This window comes from Bufo bufo, chromosome 4, assembly GCF_905171765.1.
Source record: "Bufo bufo chromosome 4, aBufBuf1.1, whole genome shotgun sequence".
Taxonomy (NCBI): domain Eukaryota; kingdom Metazoa; phylum Chordata; class Amphibia; order Anura; family Bufonidae; genus Bufo; species Bufo bufo.
In genome coordinates this window covers 436,274,798-436,297,318 of record NC_053392.1, presented here as the reverse complement: position 1 = coordinate 436,297,318, position 22,521 = coordinate 436,274,798, and the positions used below count along the sequence as shown (strand labels likewise).

Sequence of the window (22,521 nt, the reverse complement as noted above, 5' to 3'; positions counted from 1 at the left end):
CCAGCCCAGGAACAGGTTTGCATACGATGGGGCACAGGGGCTTCCCATCGCTGTGCCCCTGAGCTGGTGGTAGAAGACCCCCCCCCAAAAAGGAAATAGTTACAGGTGAGTGTAAATTCCAAGAGTCTCAAGATCAAGCAATTGTGTGCATGAAATTGGCAACCTCTGGTCATCAAGAATGTCTCAACTGCCTTCATCCCACAATTATGTGGGATGGAGGAGTAGAGCGCCTCCACGTCAATGGAGGCCAGCCAGGTGTCACCTTCAACAAAGACACCTTCTAGACGACCCAAAAGGTCCCCTGTGTCTCTGATGTACGAGGGTAGTGTTTTAACAAAGGGGGCCAGAATGTGGTTGATGTATACCCCTATATTTTGCCCTAGGCTATTGACCCCAGAGACTATAGGCCTTCCTTTGAGGTGTGTGACCCCTTATGATTTTTTGGGAGACCATAGAAGGTCGGTATAGTCGGGTGTTTGTTGTATAAGAAGTCAAACTCATCCCCCAAAATTAGACCCTCTGATTTGCCTTCACATAGAATGGTTTTCAGTATTTTTTGGTATTTGGCAGTGGGGTCAGTCTTGATTATTTCGTAGGTAGCCTTATCTCCCAGGAGGTCCAGGCAAAGTTTTTTTATATTTGGAAGTGTCTAGAATGACTACATTGCCTCCTTTATCTGAAGGCTTGATCGTGACCTTACTGTCACGTTCCAAGTTCTCCAATGCCTTATATTCATCTTTGGTACATTTAAACCTAGGTTTATCAAAAGTAAGATATTCCAATTCCTGGGAGACCTGGTTTAAGAAAACATCGATGCAAGAGGGGTCGCCCACTGGTGGTAACCTAGTGCTCCTGTTTTTGAGTGTAGTAAAGGGCCCTTTCCCCTCCTGCACGGTGCTCTCACTTAGGCTGAATAGAAGTTTAACATCCTGTAAAATATCTGACTGAATCCCCATCTCTCTGCTCTCCTGCCTATTGCCCAGGGCAGTAATGTTACAGGTAAAATGTATTCCATCAAGTGCTTTCTCAATTGTACATCAAGGGGTGTGATCTACAAGGCAACATGTCACTGTGGCCTAGAATACATAGGCAAAACCACCCGGGAATTTCGTAGACGGGTGGGAGACCACCTCGGTGACATTAGAAACGGTCGGGACACCCCACTGGCTAAACATGTAGAAGCTAGCCACAACGGGAGAATGGAGGGCATGACATTCATGGCCATTGAACTCGTTCCTCCGTTGAAAAGAGGAGGCAACTAGGACAGAAAAATCCTCCAAAGGGAGACCTGGTGTTATTTGAATTAAAGACCTCACAACCAAAGGGTTTAAATGAACAACTCTCTTTTGGGTGTTTTATTGAGGAGACCAGGTCTTCCCGCTGATGATTGCTAGCTGTCCATTTGCCTCCTTCAATCTTCACCCCCGACCGCTCCCATATGTTTGATGCACTCTATGTACCGTTCATGCCTTGTATCACATATAGGGACCAATCCACCTGTCTAGTTTTCTCTAAGGGGGCTCCACCAGGTCCCCTTACTCTAATCCTCTGCTGTCACTATGCGTACTCAGCTGTACCAGAGACTACTGGGTAATAAACTTATCCATTGTTCCAATCTGACCTGTCCAATGATCCTGCTGTTTAAATACCTAGGTAGCGCTTCTCTATGACTCAATAGGAATGACGCACCTTGTCTGGCTTTTCAGGCCACTATGTTTATATGGATATGTGGGGCCGGTTGAGTTAGCCCATATCCCAGCCCCTCATCTCCATATCTCCGCCCCCCTCCTAATGCTATCCGAAACACAGCTACTTAATTGTAGGGGACGAACATGAGATTACTCTGATATACCTATAGTCGGAGTCCCGGTCATGTGACTCCTTTCTGTGACGCGGTGCACTCGTGACGTCACGACCCGCGTGATCGGAGCATGTGATGCACTGAGGGGTGGACCTATTTGGACCCGCGCTGGTTTAAAAGAACGCCGGTATGGGCACTCACTGCCATTGCTGCCATACGCAGGAGGAGTGGACCTTGAACCGCTGCACAGTGAGAAGCTAAGTACCAGTTAGACAATACTGCTCTCCCTCTGGCTGGCCCCAATACACTTGGTGGTGCCATGGAGAATTCTCTATTTGTGCATATGTGTATACTCTGTTTTGTTTTGCATATAGGTCCCCTGATGACCTGGCTGACTGCCAGTGAAACGCGTCGGGACTATGTCTTTGCTTGATGCTAATTGATTTGTATGTTCTTGTATGTGTGATACCTTTGCATTTCTGACGAAGCTGGGCAGTCACTGTCATTGCCTGCAAGGGACACTAAGGGACATATAGTGAGGTTATTACTTGGAGTTCGAACCAGGGGCTACACTAGGGGAAGAGACCCAGTATCTGTCTCCCTCTTTATTTGTATCCCTTTGTTTCGTAAACTCACCCTCCCAGCAAGTGTTTACATTTCACACCTGCTTCTCCTCTCTACCTAATTTCATTGGTGGTGTTTGACTACTAATGTATGTAGTCTCCAATTAATCCATTGAGCCTATTATTTTAACTACTGACTAATAAAAGTTATTTTTAAGGTAATCCCACTTTTCAATTATTTTAACCATGTGAATGCCTGCAACCACCACTAGGGAAAGCACTGGAGTTAACTGTATACTATTTTACTATGGTGTCTAAAGGGGTTCTCCAGGAATTAAAGAGGACCTTTCATCGCTCCTGACATGTCTGTTTTAATAGCTCCATGTTTTTCCCACGTACTAACAATTCTGGAGCATCTATTCGTATGTCTCTCTATGTTGTGCCATTCCTTTATTATTTCTACTAGAAATTCTAAATGAATTGCTAGCAGTCTGCAGTAAGGGAACAGATGGGTGGTAACCAGTTTGGGGGGGGGGGGGGGGTGTACCTGCACAGTCTGAAAATAGCAGCACTAATTGGATAGAGTCTGTCTGTGCAGGTACACATCCACAACTGGTTACCTCCTCTGTACCTTTACTGAAGGCTAATAACAATTCATTCATAACTTCTAGCAGAAATAATAAAGGAATGGCACAACATAGAGCCATAAGAATAGATGCTCCAGAATTGTTATTGCATGGGAAATACATGTAGCTATTAAGGTCCTCTTTAAAGAAATTAAAATACTTAAATATTACTTTATTATGAATATATTCCCAAATACCTTACATTAGTTATAATGGTTTGTTTTGTCTGGGGAGCAATCATCACATCAGGGGAAATAAATCGCCGCCGTCCTAAAGGAAAACACACAACCTGTCCTAATCACACAGCAGGACAAGTTGCTGCATACATTTACCACCTATCCCGTGTAGTCACCTCTTTAAGATAAATCAGTTATATTTTAATATATAAAAATCAGCATTGTGTAACTCTGTTTTCTAGACATGAGGCATACGGTCAGCAGTATGCAGGGCAAGGACCCCCATCAGGGCAACCACCATATGGAGGGCACCAACCAGGAATGTATCCTCAACAACAAGTAAGGCCTATTTCCAAATATGTGTTTGAGCATGAAAAAATGCTTTGTCATTTTATAAATGCATGTTATGTGTAAGATCTGAGCTGTCCCATGGATCATTCTGATTTCAATAAAACTCAGTGTTAAAGGTGTAGCAAACCTGTGCACACACCATAAAAGAACATGCTAAAATCAGTGGTATATGGTATAACTAGTGCCAATGACTAGGGTCTTTGCTGTTCTTAAGGCCCAAAGTCATAAATTTTCCCAGACCCTATATAATGCATAACAAAATATGTCCTTTTTTTTTAGGCATCTGTGCTGCTTCCTCAGCAGAGTAGATGTTGTGTGCATGTGTCTATAGTGAGAATTACGATGCAGGCGTGAGATTATAGGGCCATATGAAATGCCTGAGCCTATCAGTCAAGAGGAATTAAGAGAGCGGCAGGAAATACAGGGAGGTGAACATATTTTGCTCTGAGGGGCTTGAGTCCGCCCCTCTGTGCACCAATAAGCTAATGTGTATATAAATAAAAATGGCTATATCTCAGTAGTGGCACCACAGAAATGCATACAGTAGTATGCAAATGTCTGGGCGCAGCTTGTCAAGTACTGTTAATGTGAACAGTTAAGCAAGTTGAAGATGAAATGATCTCCAACAATCATAAAGTTAAAGGCTATGTACACTATTTGTAGGCAATTTTCTTATGATTGCATTTTACTCATTTTTGGCTAAAAATCTTTTTTTTTCAATTGGCCTTTATTAAAAATATTGAGCTGTTCTGTCACAGAGGGTTAACTGTTTTTCGAACTCTGTCACTGGTACTTTCACTTTGTGCCTGGTCATCTAATAAGCCTGATCTCTAAACTACTGAGAGGTCATAATCATAAACTCTTATTTAAGCCACATTCTTATCAGTAAGATAAGAACTGAGCTATAATGAGTGTTTAGGAGGTCAGAGAACAAAGATAAGAAGTCTGAAGGGAAAAAAAAGAAAATACAAAGAGTGCTAACTAGAGCATCTCAGCTCTGTACAGATAAAAGGACGCTATATTTTTAATAAAGAACAATATAATGTATTTTAGCTCAAAATGAGTACAATGCAATAATAAAAAAAAATTGCCCCTAAGATGTACACAGCATTTAAAGATGACATATTCCCTTTGTATTTTAAGCAATGCCAATTTTTTTTTTTCACCTTTGTGGGCATTCGCTCTGGTAGACAGTGTGCAGACGCAGTACAGAGGCAAATTACCAGTTCTTAAATCAAACTTCCGTGTTTATTCACACATAAAGCAAAAACAAAACGTCACTTTGCAGTCTTGGTGTTAGTTCACACACAATGGAAAGTCCACATAACAAAAATCACCTTGTTGGCAGTTCTGCCTCCAGCAGTCCATAGCAGGCTTTTAGGGGGGCTGTTTCCCTTACAGACGGGACTCTACCTTCCAGCACGGCACAAGCCTCAGATCCCAGCACAGACACCTCCTGAGCTCCACTGTCAGTCTGGCAGTGTTGGCTGTTTTTTTAGGCCTGGCAAAACTCAGCCTGGAACATGGGGAGTAGTCACCCACCTAGCACTTTGACTACTCCCAGTAAGAGCCGCCCCGGATCAGCTATACAGCCATACTAAGTATTAAGGTCTCAAACAGCAACTGCTGCTGACACATAAAAGCCATCTCTTACTCCACCGAGGCCAGGAACCTCGGTGACACGTACCTATCATCCACGATGATTCCTTGTACCTTCTTACACCTTTTACATTTTCAAAATAACAAAAAAAAAGGGCCCTAAGGAAACGTTTGGGCACCCTGCATGGTTAGTATCTAGTAGCACCGCCTTTGGCATGTATCACAGCTTGTAAACACTTTTTAGTGTCAGCCAAGAGTCTTTCAATTCCTGTTTGAGGGATTTTCTTCCATTCTTACTTGCAAAAGTCTTCCAGTTCTTTGAGATTTATGGGCCATCTTGCATGTACTGCTCTATTGAGCTTTAGCCACAGATTTGAAATGATGTTCAGATCAGGGGACTGTGAGGGCCATGATAAAACGACTGTAAAACCACTATAAAAGTGTTTTGTTTTTTAGTTTTTAAAACAAGGTACATTTAAAAATACTCCATATTTATTTGTGAACATTGAACAGTTTAAAATCTAAGATGTACAAATCTTAAAAACAACATTGCTTATGCTTTTAGAACCAGTCTGGTTCTAAAAATCTGTCCATGGACACTACTCTGCTATTTGTAGGAAGAACTCCTACTTTTACAGCTGGTTAAGCATATACACACAGCAAAGATATATTTTAAGACAAGAGAAACACTACTGTGTAAAGTCAACAACTGGAACATAGGGCATGATAAATCAAATATTACATAATAATTTTATTAGTTATAGATTTTGTTGGTTGTAATAAAGACACGTAAGATCAGTTGAGGATGCACTCTCTTGAGGTTCTTAGCCCTTTCTAGGGCCTCTACAGGGTTGGATTGGGAACTCGGTGGCCCTGGAAAAAATCGTAGAAGTGGCACTATGTTGTAGGCGGAGAAACTACCAGAAGGTATTTAAAGATAAGTAGGTGGGGTTTTGTGGGACAATCTGTAGTTTTTATTGATACCATTTTGGAAAATGCCCTTTTCATTATTTTTTCATCCCCAGTTTAGATTTTTTTTCCCCATTATGGAGTTCACCATATGGAATAAATACATTTGTATTTTAATAGTATGGGCATCTTGTGCTCAATAATGACAACAATCTTTATTTTTTTATTGTTTCGTTTTGTTAATTATATGGGGAAAAGTGCCAACATAAATGTTTATAATTTTTTTTATAGTTTTAAAAACTTTTTTTTCCACTTATTTTGAGTCACCCTAGGGCTTGATTGCTGCTCCCATAGACTGTACATGAATGGCGGAGGTCGGGAAAGGGTTAAAATAAGTCATTCTACACAACTTTGGCCTTGAGAATTATAACAGTGATTGAAAACACCCCTGTATATTTAAAAACTTTTATTGCCCTGCCAGTGGGCAGCTAGGAGGCTGCTGTAGATTTTAGTCTGTTGCACGGCCTACAGGAGGATGTGCCAAATCTATCCCTAGGCGGGTGCCTCAATATAACTTTGGGTTATCCTCTGGCTGTGCAGGGAGAATCATGACTGGCAATGAAAATGCCAGTGTTGATAAATGTCCCCCTATGTCTCTAAGTTTTATTTGTCATAATGTCTATTATGCATTTATTTACCTTGTTAGGACTAGTGCTATTAACTGCTCTTTGATATTAATGTCATGAATGTCTTGTAATTGCAGAACTACAAACGCCATATGGATGGCATGTATGGTCCATCATCAAAGCGGCATGAAGGCGATTTATATAATATGCAATACAGTAGTCAACCGCAGGATGTGTATAATCAGTATAGCAACACTTACTCTGGACCTGACCGAAGACCCATGCAAGGCCAGTATCCTTATCCCTATAACAGAGAGCGAATGCAAGGTCCAGGGCAAATGCAGCAACATGCAATGGGACCACAGATAATGGGTGGTCCCATGCAGGCATCTACAAATGATGGCCCTCAACAGAGCATGTGGACATCCCGTAATGATATGTCTTACCCATACCCAGGAAGACCAGGCCCTGGAGGCACTCAACAGTCGGGAACATATCCAGCTATGAACCGTTCTGATGACCTAATGGGTCCCGACCAAAAAATGAATCATGAGGGTCAGTGGCCACCTCATGGAAATCAGCGTCAGCCATCTTATATGTCTCCACCAGGATCCATGCAACCAATTACTAGAGCTCCACCTTCTTCTTACCAGACTCCACCTTCTATGCCAAACCACATTTCAAGGGTTCCTAGTCCTGCTTCTTTTCAGCGCTCATTAGAAAACCGTATGTCACCAAGCAAGTCTCCTTTTATGCCATCTATTAAAATGCAGAAAGTCATGCCCAGTGTCCCTCCAACACAAAGCTCTGGGCTTCCTGCTCAGCCTTCTATGAGACGTGAAATAACCTTCCCTCCAGGATCAGTGGAAGCAACTCAACCAATCTTGAAGTCAAGGAGAAAGATTAGTTCAAAAGATATAGGTAACTTAAACTGAAGAATAGGTGTAATGTGACAAAGAAAAATACTTGTTACATAATGTTCAAAGTCTAGAGGTTTATAAAATTATTCTTAAAGGTATTTTTCTTATTTATTGATGATCTATCGATTGGATAGGTCACCAATATTAGATAGGGGGGGACCAACTCCTGGAACCCATCAATAAGCTGTGTTCACATGCTCTGGCACAGAGCGGGGCACCAAAACAGCAATGCTCAACACACTGTTTAGCGGCCTTCCCTCATTACTACAGTACTAGTCTCATTCAAGTGAATATCATGTTTCAGTCTATAACCAACTTTAAAAAAAATTTTATCATCTGTCTCACATTCATTCCTGCACTAATTCTAGTAATTTATCAAATGCCGATTACAGTGGCTAGTCACATGTCCATTTCATAGATCTTCTATAATTTTATTTCCCTCTTAATTACTCTCACTTTATTGAGTTGTATACATATTGAATAGCAAAGATACATTGATATAGGTAATAATTAAATTTGTCTATGTAATGTTCACTTCTTTGCAAGGGTAGTTCAGCTTGGAAATTATAGCAGTAGTAGCTGATAAACCACGTGTCATTTTATATAAGCTATTTAAAGTGTAATTGCCACCTCCTTTTTTTCATGAGTGAAAATGCAAGAAACTTTGTAATATATCTTATCAAAGAAATATGTTTTCTTCTCCTCCTATCAGTCTCCTTTCCTGCTCCACCCTCCTCTTCTCTAAATGTCCATTCATTGCTTAGATATGTCTTCAGTGATGACCACTGAAGACGGGTTGTCTGCATACTAAAGGATCAGATTACATGGAAGTCTATGGAGGGGGAAGGGGGCGAGGAGATGAGGAAAAAGGGAGTGGCTGTTGCAGACTGGCACAAACAATTCATTACTGCTGCTGCTTGTGAGGGTGTGCTACAGTTACCGATCAGGTATTGCTCTTTATCCATGTTCTATGTTGGGGCAGACATGCTGAGCAGCTACTCTCCTCCCAGCAGCTCTGATAAATTAGAAAATTACAGAGAGGTTGCAAATAAAAACGTTCTAAATAAATGCCAAATGCAATACATATAAAGATAGTGATAGTGTTATTCCTCATGTACACATGGCAGCTTATTCTGAAAAATTTCCTGAAACATCTTGTGTTATATTTTCCACTTTACAGTACCTCTGCTGAAATAAAATAAAAAAAACTTTTTTTTTTTAATTGTTTTTAAATTTCTTACAGTAACACCAGAGGCTTGGAGAGTGATGATGTCTTTAAAATCTGGTCTTCTGGCTGAAAGTACATGGGCTTTAGACACCATCAATATCCTGCTGTATGATGATAGCACAGTGGCCACTTTCAACCTGTCTCAGGTGAGTTTATTATTTTTTTTAAATAAAATTGCTTGTGGTCATTCTGTTCTTTACCATTTCAATGTTGTGCAACATGTCAGTTGCCATTAACATGTTATAAATAAGGAGGAGTTGATCAAATTAATATATGCATTTGGACAAAATTGTTGGTACCCTTCCGTTAAAGAAAAACCCACAATGGTCACTGAAATAACTTGAAACTGACAAATCTAATAATGAATATAAATTTATTGAAAATCAGACATTGCTTTTGAAGTGTTGTTCAACATAGTAATTTTAAAAAACAAACTAATGAAACTGGCCTGGACAGAAATTATGGTACCCCTAGAAAAGATGGAAAAATTTGTTGACCAAAGGGACATTTTAAACTAAGGTGTGTCCAGTAAGTAGCATCATAGGTGTCTTCAAACTTGTAATCCAGTCTGCCTATTTAAAAGGTGTTCTTAAGAGCTCATGCACACGACCGTATGTATTTTGCGATGACATCCGTGTGCATTCCATATTCTGCGGAACGGAACAGCTGGCCCTTCATAGAACTGTATTAACCTTGTCCGTAATGCTGACAATAATAGGACATGTTCTATTTTTTTTGCGGAACGGAAATATGGACATACGGAAACGGAATGCACACGGAGTAACTTCAGTTTTTTTTTGCGGACCCATTGAAGTGAATGGTTCCGCATACGGTCCGCAAAAAAAACTGAACAGACGCGGAAAGAAAATATGTTTGTGTGCATGAGCCCTAAGTCTTGGAAAACCCTTTTAAGGCCAGTTTCATTCGTTTGTTTTATGAATTATTCTGTTGAACTACAATTCGAAAGTAATGTCTGTTAGCAATGTACATTAGTTGACTTTCAGTACATTTTTATTATTACTTTTGTCAGTTTCACGTTATTTTACTGATCATAGTGGGTACTTTCTTTCTTTAATGGAAGGGTATCAACAATTTTGTCCACAGGTGTGTATATAGTATAAACTGTATTTTGTTCATTTTGATTCCTGCTCATTCTGGGCTTTAAAGTCAAAGAGATTGTCCTATCAGTGATAGCTATCTGTGTATGCATAGAGGGAAAGCTGTCAGTCACTTATAGGACCACCTTTTGACTTCAAATCCCAGAATAAGCAGGAATTTAAATCCATGAAAAGCTAATTATTCAGAATCTTTTCCCACAAAACTACGGTACACAGCATGGCACAGTCCCATTATTATGACCACCAGTTAATATCCAGAGTAACCGCCTTGTGCAGCATGGACAGCAGCTAGACTGGCTGGAAGTGACTGAATAAGGTCCTGGTAGGTTGTCACAGGTATCTAGAGAGATCCTGACTGCAGTGCATCCCACAACTGCTGGAGGGTGCGTCGGGAAGGATCCATAGAGCGAAGGTGGTCCCACAGATGCTCAATTGGGTACAAATCTGGTGAATTAGGGGGCCAGGGTAGTACTTGGAAGTCTTAATCATGCTCCTCCAACCAGTGTCAGATATTTCCAGCCATGTCACATGTTGCGTTGCCTTGCTGGTTGATCCTATCTGACCCAGGAATGCAATCAGTATGTTTTGGTGTGTGGGATCTGCATGTATGGATTGATAACCAAATCGATAGAGAGTGCCTTCCACATGGATGGGTGGCCCAGAGAATGCCACGAAAATATTGAAGCCTTTTCATTGAAGCCTTTTTCATTAGCAGAGGTGCACTGACTATTCATCTGCTTCAGAGCCCCTTACGCAGTAGGGTTCACTGAACTGTTGTCTTAGACACGTCTGGTAGCCCTCTGGTTAATTTTGGCAGTGAGCTGCTCCACTTAAGCATTACGGTCCGCCTTTGTTCACCTTTATAGTTGACTTTCACCTCTGCCATCAATGGCGCTTGGTGCTCTGCAGTTTCCCCATCTCTTATTCACAATGTTGACATTTGTCCACTCACGATACACTTTCACCACAGCAGCACACGAACAGTTTACCAACTGCACAGTTTCAGAAATACTGCCACACTTGGCCCAAAAGCCAATAATCATCCCTTTTTGCAACTCTGATAAATCTCCCCTTTTCCCCACGACAGCAACGAGGGATATGTGTGCAGACAGCCTGTCTCACACCTTATATATCACCAAGCCAGCTCACAACATGTTATTTCCTTTATGAGCTACTTTCTGCAGTTATCAATTGTAGGAAATGGTCATAGTAATGTGACTCAACTGTGTATTTCAATCTGCTCAACTCCTTCTGTTCTATAATCTGCTGCCTACAGCTCAGACATCATGTTTGATGTGACAGGTTCCCTTTAGGCTAAATGCACACGATCAGGATTGCATGCGGATTTGCGTGCAGAAAATTCACACCGTAGGTCATGCACATTGTATTCTATGAGAATTTGAAATTCTCATGTACACGTTGCAGAATATTTCCATGCGGCTTTTGACCTGCGGTGCGGATTTTAAAATCTGCAGCATGTCAATTTATTTTATTTTTCCTGACCAAATTCTCTCTATTCACTTTAATGGGGAGAGTAAAATCAGCATGCTGAAATTCTGCACCAAATCCACATGCAAATCTTCACCAATTGATGCGGATCATCCACACAGATTTCCCTGCGAGCACCTGCAGATTTCAATGTGGATTCTCCACACATCCTGAACGTGTGCATTTACACTAAAAGCTACATAAAATGTTGTATTATTTATTTATTTTTCATCTTGCACTGCTTTTTGATCATAAGATGCCTTTTTAAAAAAAACTGCTAGAACTATATGTAATCATTTTTTATTTTTTTCACTCCTCAATTAAATTCCCTTCTGCCCCTGAGCCGATGCTTCTGTGGTCCCTTTCCACTATTTATGTGCCAACGGCACTGGCCATATCAGTGATGTTTGTAAAAACACCATATCCCTGATGAGGCTAGTGATTGGCTGCAGTGGTCATGTGCAGATACAGCACACTATTGCCACTGAAATGTAAACTGAGACCTGTGTGGGACACTTTAGCATGGTTGCTGGATCAGTGTGGGGTTTAATACATGAATAATGTGATTTTTTAAAATATTTTAATACATTCTGCTGCTACATTTTCCCCCTGGAACACCCCTTTAGTCCTTAACTTGTAACATTTTTTCTCCACACTAAAGTACATAAAATGTATACAGGTGAAACTCGAAAAATTAGAATATCGTGCAAATTTCCATTTATTTCAGTTATGCAAATTAAAAGGAATTGCATTAATGCAGCTTAAAATTAGAATTTTGTGAAAAAGGTTCAATATTCTAGGCTCAAAGTGTCACACTCTAGTCAGCTAATTAATCCATATATCCTGAGCAAAGGGTACCCGAGAATGGGACTTTCATATGTTTCATAAACTGTAAGCCATAATCATCCAAATTATAACAAATAAAGGCTTGAAATATCTCGCTTTGCATGGTAATGAGTCTATCTCATATGTTAGTTTCAACTTTTAAGTTGCATTACTGAAATAAATGAACTTTGCACGATATTCTAATTTTTCGAGTTTCACCTGTACTTTGTTGACTCAACATTAATGAAAAAAATTTGTTATGGATCAAAATTAAATTAACTGTCACTTTATTATAATGTGACATAATGTCTATTTATTTTTTATTTAATAGCTACCAGGATTCATGGAGCTTTTGGTGGAATACTTCAGAAAATGCCTCATCGACATATTTGGGATTTTAAAGGAATATGAAGTTGGTGAAAATGTCAACAAAGACCTTGAAAACAGCTCTGAAGATATGCTGTCTATAGAAGAGGAAGAAGCTGCTATGGATTATAAGGAGGACACTGAAGAGGAAGAGGATGAGCTTGATGATAAAGATGAAAATCAAGAATTTCAAAGTGTAGCTGAAAAAGACCCTGTAAAAGCTGAGGATCTCTCTTATGTGAAATCAGAAGCATTGAGTGATCTTACTTTACGACCTAAACAAGCCAGTAAGTTTGACAAGCTACCTATCAAAGTTGTGAAGAAGAATGATCTTTTTGTTATTGATAGATCAGACCAACTTGGGCGAGTACAGGAATTTATTAGTGGACTCCTCCATTGGCAACTTGGTGGAGGGGACACAACTGAACACATTCAGACACACTTTGAAAGCAAAATGGAGATATCCATACGTAAGAGATCACAACCAACAATCGGTTCACCAAGTAAAACGAACAAAGAGCTTGAGATCAAAGTAGTAGAGGATGAAGGGGACCAACCTGAAAAGAGCATTACTGCAACCATCGATGATGTCCTGTCTGCAAGACCTGGTGCTCTACCTGAAGACTCAACAAGCTATTGCTTACAAGCAAACAGCAACAAACATTCATTAGGAATCAACCAAGCCAAAACTCATAGGAATATTACATTACTGGAAGATGAGCCAAGAAACAGAGATGAAACTCCTTTGTGCACAATAGCCCAGTGGCAAGACTCTTTGGCAAAGCGCTGCATTTGTGTGTCAAATATTATCCGTAGTTTGTCCTTTGTACCTGGGAATGATGCTGAGTTGTCAAAACACCCAGGATTGGTCTTGATTCTTGGCAAATTGATCTTGCTTCGCCATGAGCATCCAGAGAGAAAACGAAAACCACAGACTTATGAAAAAGAAGATGAAGTTAAAGGTACCAGCTGTAGCAAAGATGAATGGTGGTGGGATTGCCTCGAGATTCTGAGGGAAAATACTTTGGTCACATTAGCCAATCTCTCTGGACAACTTGACTTGTCTGCTTACACAGAAAGTATCTGTTTGCCAATTTTAGATGGCTTGCTACACTGGATGGTATGCCCATCTGCAGAGGCACAGGATCCCTTTCCAACAGTAGGGCCCAATTCTGTCCTTTCCCCACAGAGACTTGTGCTGGAAACCTTATGTAAACTCAGTATACAGGACAATAATGTGGACCTTATGTTGGCCACACCTCCATTCAGTCGCCAAGAGAAACTCTATGCGACTCTAGTTAGGTACATTGGGGACCGCAAAAACCCTGTGTGTCGAGAAATGTCTGTGGCACTGCTTTCAAACCTTGCTCAGGGGGATACATTGGTAGCAAGGGCCATAGCTGTTCAAAAGGGAAGCATTGGAAACTTAATAAGCTTCTTGGAAGATGGAGTCACCATGGCCCAGTATCAACAGAGTCAGCATAACCTCATGCATATGCATCCCCCCAATTTGGAGCCACCTAGCATAGACATGATGTGCAGGGCAGCTAAGGCTTTATTAGCCATGGCCAAAGTGGAGGAAAACCGCTCAGAGTTCCTTTTACACGAAGGTCGTTTGTTGGATATCTCTATAACAGCTGTTCTGAACTCTGCGGTTGCCTCTGTCATCTGTGATGTACTCTTTCAAATAGGACAATTATGACCCCAGTGGGATGCCAAGCATGTGTGAAAGGGGAGTAGGAAGTCACATATAACTGGCTATTTTTCTGTTCTTTTATCAAAATTTGAGAGAAGAAAAACAAAAATGTTAAAAGGAAAAAACAGATTTGCTCCACATATTCAGTCATTTATTTACCAATTTGAAATTCAAAGAGATGGTTAACGAGCTCAGAAAATGAAATTTGCTGTATGTGTATATTAATTTTATTTTATTTGTCTTAACCAAAGTCAGCGATTGTTTCATTCAGAGGTCATTTTGTATTCTATTTCTGTTGGCTGCATACTTGGGGGGCTGATTGCTAAAACTGTGCAAGCATTGTAAAATGAAATTGTATCAATTTTCTGCTGAAAGTAATTTTTTATTTTTTTTTGTTTTGTTTTTTCATTTTTGAAATTTGTCCTACTTTGAGTTAAATGAAAAAAATGTACCAAACCTGTGTGCAATAGAACAGTTAGTGACAATTTATGTAGCCGAGGAGCCTACGTTTTGGAAATACTGTTTTTATCCTTTGGATAAGAGGAACATTAGAATAGGAGCAGAATGAATAGACTATTATGTGGAAATTAAATTAAAAAAAATACATTTTTGAATGGTTATATAGAAATGAGTTGAGTAATACACACACTGTCATAATTCTGGTTTTTGTTTGACTTTCACACTATGACAACAGCCTTTAGATATTTCATTATATATTTTTTCTATTTTTTTTTCTACTTCCCAGGGGCTGTAATGTATATAAGAGATGTATAGGCCTTCACATTTTTCTTTTTTTTCCTGTTTTATAAACTATTAATTTTAGTACATGATTTGTCTATTTCCCCATGATGTGGTGAAAGTGATAGATTTTTATGGTCATCTTCTCATTTTTTTTCCCTCCTATTCATGCCACTGAAAAATGAATATTTCTCTCCTGGCCATATCTCCAACCAAGAGGGTAATGTGCAAGTTTCTGTATGTATAAATTAATGCTCTACTTCAGGATAGCAGTTGAATAATTTGCTTACTGGTCACAATGTGGAAATAGTTGTCTGCCAACTGAATTAGACTATGGTTATATAATACAGACAGAAGTTATTACACCATAATGGATGAAGCAACAAAACTATTGAGGTTTTTCAGTGATGAAAATAACATATTTGTATTTCAAGAAAATGTAGTTACAAAAAAAGAAAATGAAAAAAACTTGTTGTAAATTCCACCTTTTCCTCTGGCTTAATGAATATCATTTATTCAGTATAAAATCTTTATACTATATGTTCCACATGTTAAGAATAAATGTACATTAAATCTTGTTAAGCACTGTGATGGGTGTTTTTGAATAATCACTGTTTTGTAACATATAAACCTTGTGCAAACCTTGTTTTCCATGTATTAAAGGGGTTTTACAGTCCTTTTATTTTAATTGCTTATCCCCAAAATAGGTCATAAATACCTGATCTGTGGAGGTCGGACACCCCATACCCATTACAACCATCTTTGTCCATTACACGCAATGGACAGATCTGTAGTGCTGGAGCTACTGCAGAACAGTTGATGGTAACGCCAGACACACATGAGCGAGTTGAACGTGTGTATCAGCGAGAGATCCCGTTCTGGTCTCCCCTCCTCTGACAGGATTACACAGCATTATAATGCTGTAGAGTCCTAAAATCTACAGAAATACACCGACATCAGCGTAATACAATTAGGGATGAGCGAATCGACTTCGGATGAAACATCCGAAGTCGATTCACATAAAACATTGTTTCAATACTGTACGGAGCGAGCGCTCCTTACAGTATTAGAATGTATTGGCTCCGATGAGCTGAAGTTACTACTTCACGAAGTCTCGCGAGACTTCGGGTAATAACTTCATAAATTGATTTCTACTGTAAAAAACATTTCTTGAACACTCTCCGTACAGTATTGAAGCAAAGTTTTATGCAAATAGACTTCGGATGTTTCATCCGAAGTCAATTCTCTCATCCCAAAATACGATAGATTCTAGGACTCTCAGGGCCACACAACATTATAGATCAGTATAATTCTGTACAATCCTGTCAGTGAAGCGGAGGCCAGAATGGTACCTTTTGCATTCAGCTCGCTTGAGAGTGTCTGGCCTATCGATAGGGGGGGTCAAACCCCTGCCAATCAGGTTTTGATGACCTATCCTGAGGAGCGACCATCAATATAATAGGACCGGAATTTTCCTTTAATAATGTACATTATCACATGAGGGAACCATGCCATATTGCTATAGGTACTAACAGATATCTACAGTGGTTCTTTCAGTTACAATGGTATTATAATATTGTAACTAGAAACGATAACTACAGAAAGTTAATGATTTGTTCCTAAAATATCAAACCAAACAAATAACCTAAATGGGGTATTGCGAGAGGGAAAAAAAATTACTCATCTGTTGAACCCTCTAGCACTGATGCTCTTGTGTAGTGATGGCCGAACATCGGCCGGGACGTTTCACGAACGAGTGCTCGCGATCAAATGTTCGCGAACCGCGCGTTCGCGGCAGACCCTATTAACTTTAATGGCAGGCAAACCTGAAAAACCTTCAGGTCATATTTGCAGCCACAAAATAATTACTAGAAATGCACAAATAGTCCCACAACATGGAACGTGACATACCAGAGGAAGATCATTGGCAAATATTCCCACAAAACATGTTTTTTAATCAGGGGCCATTTTTATGTGTCTTAAAGGGAAACTCTCAAAAATGTGCCCTGCTGGAGCCTAGAAAATTTTTATTTTAGGCCACGGAAGTACAGGCCCCAAAAATTAGGCATTCACCTGACAGAAAAGAACTTGTGATTATGTGACTGGAGGTACAGTAGGCGGTCACTGGAGACAAATGTTACTATAGGCCAGTACAGGCCCTAAAAATTAGGTATTCACCTGACAGAAAAGGCCTCTGTATATACATAAGACAAGGACCATTCTTTGTTCTGGGTGGTGGAGGATATGTGTGGGCTGGCATGAGGAAATTTAATTACATGTGGTCGTCACAGTTGTTGAATTCCTCCGTGGAATTCCTCCATGGAATTCCTCCGAGATCCATGCCTCATTCATTTTTAGAAATGTGAGGTAGTCTACACTTTCGTGAGCTAGGCGAGTGCCCTTATCGGTCACGATCCCCGCCTGCTGCGCTGAACGTCGTTTCGGACAGGACACGCGACGAGGGGAAAGCCAAGAGTTCCATGGCAAATTGTGCCAGTTCTGGCCACAGGTCAAGTCTGCACACCCAGTAGTCCAGGGGTTCATCGCTTCTCAGAGCATCCAAATCTGCCGTTAACCCGATGTAGTCGGACACCTGTCGTTCTAGGCATTCCCTGAGGCTGGATCTGGAGGGCAGCTGTCGATGGGTTGGCTGCAAGAATGATCTCATATCCAAAGTGACCAACACATCTTCAAACCAGGGCCAGACTGGCCTACCGGGATACCAGGAAATTTCCCGGTAGGACGCCTGCCCTGGGGCCACTTTAAGATGTGCCTGCACTTTCGGGCTGAAAGCTCTGGTGTAGTGGAGCTGAGCAGGCCGGCCGGCCTCCGTGGGAGCGGCGCTGCCTCCCTCCGACCACCTGGTGTATCTGTGATTTGCAGGCGCCGCCCGTTCACTCGTCCCTTTCAGTCCCCGAAGCCCGTGATGCTGACCCGGCCTGGCGGTCCTGTGTGTGGCCGCCCCTCTCTTCCTGCAAGTGGCCTCCCGCCGCCTCCCTAGCCCGGGGCTGTGGGGCCTAACCTCCAGATTCTCAGCAGCTATGGCTGGCCCGCAGACCGGGAGCAGAGCCCGCGTGTATGCTGATAAAAAGAGCCTGGGGAGCCGCGAATACTGGGACTACGAGGTGCATGTCCCGAACTGGGGGTAAGAAGGGGGACAGAAGAGGAAGGGGGGGGTGAGGAAGAGGGGGAAGGCCAGGTACTTACAAGAGGACTATATATCTGAGTATAAATTAAAGGGAGTCTTTCACCTAATCTCAGCATTTTAGACCGCTCAGATCAGGTTATAGACTCTTTGACCCTCATTACAATGGTACCTTTGTTTTCTGTGTCCCTTGTCCAGATCATGAAAAAAACACTTTTCAAACGTATGCAAATGAGCTTCTGAAGGTGCCCAGGGGCGGTGTTACTGGGCGATGTGCCCAGAAAAACACACCTCTTTCAGCCCTCTGGCCGGCCCTTCTGTCCTATTATTATCTCCTCCTCTGCCTCCAGCCGGCGGACGTCACGAGCGGCAAGAGAAGAAGTCAGCCTGGGAACTGGCCCACACCTGCGCACTGCTCTGCCCATTATGGGCAGAGGAACAGCTTTTCATATTGCGCATGCCCCGGCCAACTAAACACAGCCGGCCCTCCGTCCTCTGGTGCCGCTCGTAACTTTTGCCGGCTGGAGGCGGAGGAGGTAATAGGACAGAAGGGCGGGCCAGAGGGCTGAAAGAGGTTGTTTTTTTTTGGGCATATCGCCCAGTAACGCCGCCCTTGGGCACCTTCAGAAGCTCATTTGCATACATTTAAAAAGTGTTTTTTTCATGATCTGGACGAGGGACACAGAAAACAAAGGTACCATTGTAATGAGGGTCAAAGAGTCTATAACCTGATCTGAGCAGTCTAAAACGCTCAGATTAGCTGAAAGACTCCCTTTAAATATACTAAATTAGAATAACCTAGGCATCATCTGGATATCATTATAAATGTACAGCTAACAGCTGGTATATATTATAAATCTTTAATGGACCATGCTGGTATAACCTGGGTATCTTCTGTACATAATTATATATGTACAGCAGGTATAAGTTATACATCTTCTTGTATATTGTGATATGGAGCATGCTGGTATAACCTGGGTATCTCCTGTATATAATTATATATGTAGAGCTGGTATAAGTTATACATTTTCTTGTATACAGTGTATACCTTATACCAGCTCTACATGTATAATTATATACAGGAGATACCCAGGTTATACCAGCATGCTCCATATCACAATATACAAGATGATGTATAATTTATACCAGCTGTACATATATAATTATATACAGGGGATACCCAGGTTATACCACCATGGTCCATTGAAGATGTATAACTTATACATCTACTTGTATATAGTGATATGGACCATGCTGGTATAACCTGGGTATCTCCTGTATATAATTATATGTGTACAGCTCATATAAGTTGATTATTCTTAGTTCTGACCCAACTGGATGGGATAATAGTCTACTGTAGTATTTCCCTACTAGGATTCCTCCAGCTGTTGCAAAACTACATCTCCCAGCATGCCCTGACAGCCAACTTATAAACAAGTAAATAATGATGCAATGCTGTGGGGCTGGTATGCAACTTTTTCCAGGGCTGGTTTTTATCCCCAGTCCGGCCCTGCTTCAAACCGCCCTCTTGTAGGCGTGGTAGGATTAGTACCCGCACCTGTTTTGCTGTGGATGGAAATTCCTCTGCCAGCAACAGAAGAATGCAGCATCTCTCGCAGCAAGGCCTGGAAATGATGCATTCTGACAGCCCTCTATGATGCTGGTAACATGTCCTCCATTTTGTGTTTGTCCTGGGGGTCTAAGTACGTTGCCACCCAATACTGGTCCTTGCCCTTTATGCTTTTTATACGGGGGTCCCTCTTCAAACACTGGAGCATAAAGGCCCCTATTTGCACTAAATTGGAAGCGGTGGAGCGCTCTGGCTCCTGCTCATCACCCAGGAGAATGTCATCCTAGGTCTCCTCCCCCCAGCCACGGACAACACGAGGGATCCCCTAAAAGTTTAAAGTCTCCCTCAAAGCCTGCTCTTCTTGCTCCTCCTCCCCCCAGCCACCATCCTTCTCTGACTCCTTTTCAGACTCCTGCTGACTTGACTCAGATGGAGTAGCCCCCCCTGGGAATTCATTCAGCATTGCGACTTCCTCATCTTCCAGCTCCTGCTCCTCCTCGACTTGATCAATGAAACGACGCAATGCATGCTTCAGAAAGAAGGCGTAAGGTATGATGTCACAGATGGAGCCCTGGCTGCGGCTGCCCAGTTTGGTGATCTCATCAAATGGCCGCAGAAGTCTGCATGCGTCGTGCATAAGCAGCCCCTGGCAAGGTGAAAATAAACCAAGCTCCCCAGAACCTGTCCTGCTGTAGAGTTCGTACAGGTAGTTGTTAATGGCACGTTGCTGCTGGAGCAGCCTATTTAACATATACAAGGTGGAGTTCCAGCGCGTCGGGCAGTCACAAATCAGACGTCTGACTGGCAGGTGGTGTCGCCGCTGAACGTCAGCAAAGCGAACCATGGCCATGTAAGATCTTCTAAAATGGCCAAAGATTTTCCTGGCCTGCCACAAGACATCCTGGATCCGTGGTATTTGGCAACGAATCGCTGCACGACTAAGTTCAGGACGTGTGCCATGCATGGCACGTGTGTCATTTTGCTCTGTTTCAGCGCGCTCAGCAGATTGGCACCGTTGTTGCACATCACTTTACCAACTGTCACACTGAGCGGGGTTAGCCACTGATCGGCCTGTGACCGCAGAGCTGAAAGCACTGCAGAACTGGTGTGGCTTTTGGCTTCCAGGCACAACAGCTGCAGCACAGCATGGCAACGTCTCACCTGGGATGTCAAATAGGCTCTGGGGAGCTTGGGGTGTGCAGTGGAAAAGGAGGAGTCAGCCTGAGGAGGAGACAGAGGATGGAGTAGGAGGAGGAGAAGAAGAGGCAGGCCTGCATGCAATCCTTGGCGGTAAAACCAAATCCACAAGGGTGCCACGGGTTACATGCTTGACACCCAGTGGGCAGTAAAAGTTATGTACCTTCCCTGCCCGTGTTTGCTAGACCACATGTCTTTGGTCAAATGTATCTTGGCACAGACACTGTGTGCCAGAGATATATTCACTTGCCATATATTCACGTGGCCATATAGCTCTGGGATTCCCTTCTGGGAGAAATATTTCCTTCCAGGAACCTCTCATTGCGGTGTGCCAATGGCCACACATTTTCCAGTTTATATGGCAGTAGTTGGCGGGCTAGCAGTTCCGACAAGCCAGTGGTCAGCCGTTGGGCAAGAGGGTTATCCGGCGTCATCAACTTTTTACGCTCGAATATTTGGGCCACGGAAGCCTGCCTTCTGCCAGATGAACGCGACGATGGCAAAGTGGAAGGTGGAGTGGAGGACAAATGGGAGGAGAGAGGAGAAGGAGAAGAGGCAGGACGTGGAGCTCCGGGAGTGTGGCTTTGTGGGTTCTGACTGTGTTGTTTCCATTGGGCTTGGTGATGGGAGGCCAGGTGCCTTCTGGTGGGCTTACCGCGACTTAGGCGTTGATAGCACAGGCTGCAGATGGCAACACTATTGTCAGCAGCTGACAAGTAAAAAAAAAAGCCCACACTGCAGGGCCATGTGCCAGCGTCCTGGGAGCGCCAGAAGTCACCGTGCATGGTGGATGGTTCACTCCAGATATATTTGCAGTCTGCTTTTTGCCTCCTGTGCCCTGCGAACTCTGCCTGCTTCTCCTTTCTCTCTGCTGCTCCGTATCTCCCTCTGAACTCCCCTCCTATTCCTCTCTTGTGGGCACCCACGTGACGTCCATCAACACGTCATAATCATCACCTTTACCACCACTGACATTTGTCATCTCGGAGTAGGCAGCAACAGCGGGTGACTGATCCTGGGTACTGTCGTTAGACCGCTGGGTGACGGCCGTTGCTACCTCCTCTTCCTCATCCGATGTCAAGAATTGCTGCGCATCGGTAAGGTTTGGTAATGGATGGGAAAATAATTCCTCTGACTCAAGTGGAGGGGCTATGGTGGTGGTGGTGTCTTTTATGGGTGCACACAGCAGAGAGTGAGGAGGGTGCAGAAGTGGAAGGCTGAATAAGCCACTCAACCAACTCTGGTGCGTCCTTTGAAGTAATTGCACGCGCCTTCTCCAACTTCCCACTTAGGCTCTGGCCTGGTGCACCTGCCCGACCCCTACCACTCCTGCAGAACGCCTCTTTCTCTGCCTGTCATTTTCAAAATGACCTTGTGCCTAAGTCCCTTGAGAAGAGCAGTATTTGTGGATGCAGGTATCTCGCAGGCCTTAATCAATATTTGGTGGAAGCAGGTATATCAATCCCCTTAATCCGTATTTTGTGGAAGCAGGTATATCACACCCCTCAATCAATATTTGGTGGAAGCAGGTATATCGAACCCCTAATCAGTATTTTCTGGCAGCAGGTATATCACACCC

General features: G+C 42.4%; 1 protein-coding gene across 8 annotated transcripts in view; it reads left to right on the top strand.

The window, feature by feature from the left end:
- The window catches only part of ARID1B (AT-rich interaction domain 1B), a 600,716-nt gene extending 585,129 nt beyond the window's left edge, over window positions 1-15,587 (top strand). For 7 of the 8 annotated variants that reach the window (XM_040429374.1, XM_040429373.1, XM_040429375.1 and 4 more), the window contains 4 exons: window positions 3,409-3,505; window positions 6,789-7,572; window positions 8,815-8,945; window positions 12,562-14,298. In XM_040429374.1, coding sequence (XP_040285308.1) covers window positions 3,409-3,505; window positions 6,789-7,572; window positions 8,815-8,945; window positions 12,562-14,298 — 2,749 coding nt within the window. Of the gene's footprint in view, window positions 1-3,408; window positions 3,506-6,788; window positions 7,573-8,814; window positions 8,946-12,561 lie in introns of all 8 variants that reach the window. The other variant, XM_040429372.1, reaches the window with a different exon arrangement.
- The last annotated feature ends 6,934 nt before the right edge of the window (window positions 15,588-22,521 follow it).